This window comes from Trifolium pratense, linkage group LG5, assembly GCF_020283565.1.
Source record: "Trifolium pratense cultivar HEN17-A07 linkage group LG5, ARS_RC_1.1, whole genome shotgun sequence".
Classification (NCBI taxonomy): Eukaryota; Viridiplantae; Streptophyta; class Magnoliopsida; order Fabales; family Fabaceae; genus Trifolium; species Trifolium pratense.
This window is the reverse complement of record NC_060063.1, coordinates 21,564,916-21,568,822: the sequence shown is the minus strand read 5'-3', so window position 1 is coordinate 21,568,822 and position 3,907 is coordinate 21,564,916. Positions and strand designations below refer to the sequence as shown.

General features: G+C 47.5%; 1 protein-coding gene across 1 annotated transcript; it reads left to right on the top strand.

Moving 5' to 3' along the window:
• Positions 1-1,208: 1,208 nt before the first annotated feature.
• Positions 1,209-1,775, top strand: LOC123886239. Its single transcript, XM_045935573.1, has one exon. The coding sequence runs from the start codon at positions 1,209-1,211 to the stop codon at positions 1,773-1,775; it is 567 nt and encodes a 188-aa protein (XP_045791529.1).
• The last annotated feature ends 2,132 nt before the right edge of the window (positions 1,776-3,907 follow it).

Here is a 3,907-nt window from a genome sequence, read left to right as displayed (position 1 = left end):
GTACGAGTTCGTCTTTAAAGAGATGGGGCTTAGACTGCCGTTCAGCCCTTTTGCTGCAAGTGTTCTCAAAGCCTTGCAAGTGGCTCCGTCACAGCTGCACCCTAACTCCTGGTCGTTTATAATGGCGTTCGAGCATCTCTGCGTGTATAAAGGTGTTCGTCCCAGCCTTCCCCTCTTTTTTAGGTTCTTCAAAATTCAACGCAAGCCGACGAAGGAAGTAGGACGAGCACCTCGTCAAAATTGGGTTTCGTTGAAGCATCACGAGGATGTCAAACTTTTTAAGATGTTCGTGGACTCCATTAAGGATTTTAAGGAGAGGTACTATGTCGTTCGGCCAGAATCTCCATCTGCCCGGGAGAGTTTATTGGAATTTGAGGAAGATAGAGACGAGCAAGGTGTTGCTCGTAAGGATGCCAGCGGGCAAGTCATAATTCGAGCAGTTCCTAAGTTCCCGTTGAGCTGGTCGTATACCCACTTCCAAAAGGAGCCTAAGGAATATACAACCGGGGATGCAGATTTGTCTCCCGAGGACAGGGCTGCCTTCGAGAGTTTGAAGGCCTTTGTGGCCGGTTTTACTCCGGGGGTCTGGACGACTCGTAAGGGAGTTACAATAAGGGACGAACATGGGGAACCGAGGGCCTCTCCTCGCTATATTAATACTAGGACCCTCCTCAAGTGCAGAAATGCCGGGGAGGTTAAATTGTGTTTGGGTATTGTTTCCTTTTCTTTTTAACTTAGAAAAATTTCTGTTATTGTTGTATGTATTCCTCGTCCCTTATTAACTTGCTCGTCATTTGTTTGCAGACAAAATGGAAACCATTGCTGAGCGAATGTTGAAAGCCAAGCAGGATGAGAAGGCGAGCAGGTCTGGGCGAGCCAAAAAGAAAACTGTTGCTAAGACTTCTCCGCAGGTGAGGCCGGGGACCCCTTCCGTGCAGATTGTTGGGACCTCGGTGGGTGGTTCGGGCACTCCTACCTCAGCTGCCCGGCCTCCTCCAGTGAAGAGGATGAGAGAAGAAGATCCCCCGGTTGAGGAGACGGGCATGGGAGGATGCAGCAAGTTTCCAGTTCCCCGGTGCTATACGGTGGAAAAATTTTTTGAAAAATATCCTCCTGAAGTCTTTGATGCCGAGCGGTCAGCAATTCTTGATCAGGAGCCAGAGGTCCGTAAGCAGCAACATGCTCGTGATATGGCTGCTGTGGTATGAATGATCTCGAGCTCCCTTGTCCTTGGTGACGAGCGGGAATCTTTACTCGAGCAGCTGAACAATGCCCAGGCCAGGCACGAGCGGGCCAAAAGTCGGATCAACCAGCTCAAGATTGATGTGGATGACCTCAAGGAGAAGCAGAAACGCTGGGGTGACCAGCTGGATGAGCACCGTAAAAGGAGAGAGGATTTGGATGCTGCTCGGGCTGAGATTGAAAGGCTCACTGCTGCTATGGCGCCGGGCGAGAACGAGCACAAGGCTGCCGAGGGCTTGACTACCCGAGCAGACTTGGTCAAGGTGATTGCTCAGCTGTCCCATGACTTTGTAGAGGGCACTGAGTATGCCTTTGAGAATGCCGTGCAGCAGATTAAGTGCCTTAATCCTGATGTGGATTTAGTGACCCAAGGTATGCATGTGAACGGGGAGGTCAAAGATGGCCAGATTGTTATCCCTGCTGGCCTGGCCGTCTCGGATGACGAGGAGGAAGATGCTGAGGTGGCGCACGAGGAAGATCATGGAGACGAGGAGGGTGATGGGCATGAGCAGGAAGATAGGTGCGAGGAGTAGATGTCCCTGGCTTTTGCATTGTAATTTTATTTTGTCTTTGATAATTTTTTGGGGCCTTTGAGCCATGGTTTGTAATTTTGGAACAAGTGGGCTTTTGTCCCCGTTTTATTTTTATGACAATTCCGGGCAAGTGCCCGTTTATTTATCTATGCTTGTTTATAACTGCTCGTCTATACCTGCTCGCATGTATGTTTACATTTTCTGCTCGCATGTATATTTCCCCGTCTTTTTAACTTAGAGAATTTGACGAAATTTTGTTGTTTAAAATTTCAACCGGGGAGCCTCCCCGTCTTTTTAACTTAGAAAATTTGACGAAATTTTGTTGTTTAAAATTTCAACCGGGGAGCCTCCCCGTCTTTTTAACTTAGAGAATTTGACGAAATTTTGTTGTTTAAAATTTCAACCGGGGAGCCTCCCCGTCTTTTTAACTTAGAAAATTTTGGGGAAATTTCGTTGTTTAAAGTTTCATTCGGGGAGCCTCCCCGTCTTTTTAACTTAGAAAATTTTGGGGAAATTTCGTTGTTTAAAATTTCAACCGGGGAGGTCTGGTCCCTACTTTTAACTTAGCAAAATTTTATGCTAATTTTTTGCTCAAAATCTGAACCGGGGAGCTTGTCCCCATTTTAAACGAAATTTGCTGTTTAAACTTCGTGACAGGGAGTTTCTCTCCCCGTTATTGAGGTGCTCGTCTGGGCATGCTGGTATGCTCATTCGAGCAAGTTGGTGTGCTAAGTTTTGCCTGTTTATTTTTATGCCTGTTTTGTATACTTATCATATTTTTGCATGTATGAATGCTGCGCTCGTTGTTATTTTGCCGGGGAGGTTTCCCCTGCTTGATACTGAGCATGTTTTATTGAGGGTAGTCTCCTCTGTTTTGACTTAAACAGTTTAGGGAACTGTATAAGCACTTAGAGTTGTTTCTAAGTTACGCGAATACGAGCACGCTAGTGTACCTTTCTTCGCAACCTGAACCTCCCATCGCGAGCTGGGTGCTAGGTCGTGGCACGGGGACGATGGGCTCGTTTCGAGAGTTATCCTCGTCTAGCAGGAGTTCCATTTCCCTTATGGTGAATTAGTTCCCCTGCTATGGTTTTAGATGAGCACGTGTGCCATGGTGCCCTCCGTTGTTTAAGGTGCTCGATTCGTTGTGTTCTGAAGTGCGAGCAGCCTTTTTTGGTGTGGCAATAACTTAGCTGTAATATTGTTTCAATTTCTGGGCATTCCAAGGTCGAGGAAGTTTCTTTCCTCGAAGGTCCTCGAGATAGTATGCACCATTTTCTGTTTTGTCAATGACGCGGTATGGTCCTTCCCAATTAGGTGCAAGTTTGCCATCCTGGGAGTCTGCATTGCGTCTTAGGACGAGGCTGCCCACCTCGAATTCTCTTTTGATGACTTTGGTGTCATGACGGGCAGCTATTTTCTGCTTCAGGGTGGCCTCTTTTAAGGAAGCTCCCGTTCGAATTTCTTCGACGAGGTCAAGCTCCTCTCGAAGTGCTTCGTCATTTTGCTCCTCGTCTAGAGGTTGCTCAGTCCGACGAGATGGTTCCCCAATCTCTACGGGGATAACTGCCTCCGTTCCATATACCATTCGGAAGGGGGTCTCTCCGGTTGTGGAGTGTGGGGTTATTCGATAGGCCCAGAGTACATTGTCAAGCTCTTCGACCCATTTCTTTTTGTTTTGGTCGAGTCTTCTACGTAACCCTCTCAGGATTACTCTGTTGGCTGCTTCAGCTTGCCCGTTGGTTTGGGGGTGCTCGACCGATGTGAAGTGCTGCTTGGTGCCCAGGGCAACAAGGAATGCTTGAAAATCTTTGTCTGTAAACTGTGTTCCGTTGTCTGTGACTACCACCTGTGGTATTCCGAATCTAGCTAGCACATTTCTTTTGAAGAAGCGCAGGATTCTGAGTGATGTGATGTCGGAGAGGGGTTCGGCTTCCACCCACTTTGTGAAGTAGTCCACTGCTACTATTAGGTAGCGATTTTGATAAAGTCCTTTGGTAAAAGGACCAAGTAAGTCCATGCCCCACCAGGCGAAGGGCCAGGGGGAAGACAAAGATTTTAGTTCTCGAGGGGGAGCTAAGTGCATATCTCCATGCCTTTGGCATTTGTCACATTTTTTTACGTGGTCTTTG

Coding starts and splice junctions, on each gene's coding strand:
- LOC123886239 (XM_045935573.1), top strand. CDS start 1,209: ATGATCTCGAGCTCCCTTGTCCTTGGTGACGAGCGGGAATCTTTACTC.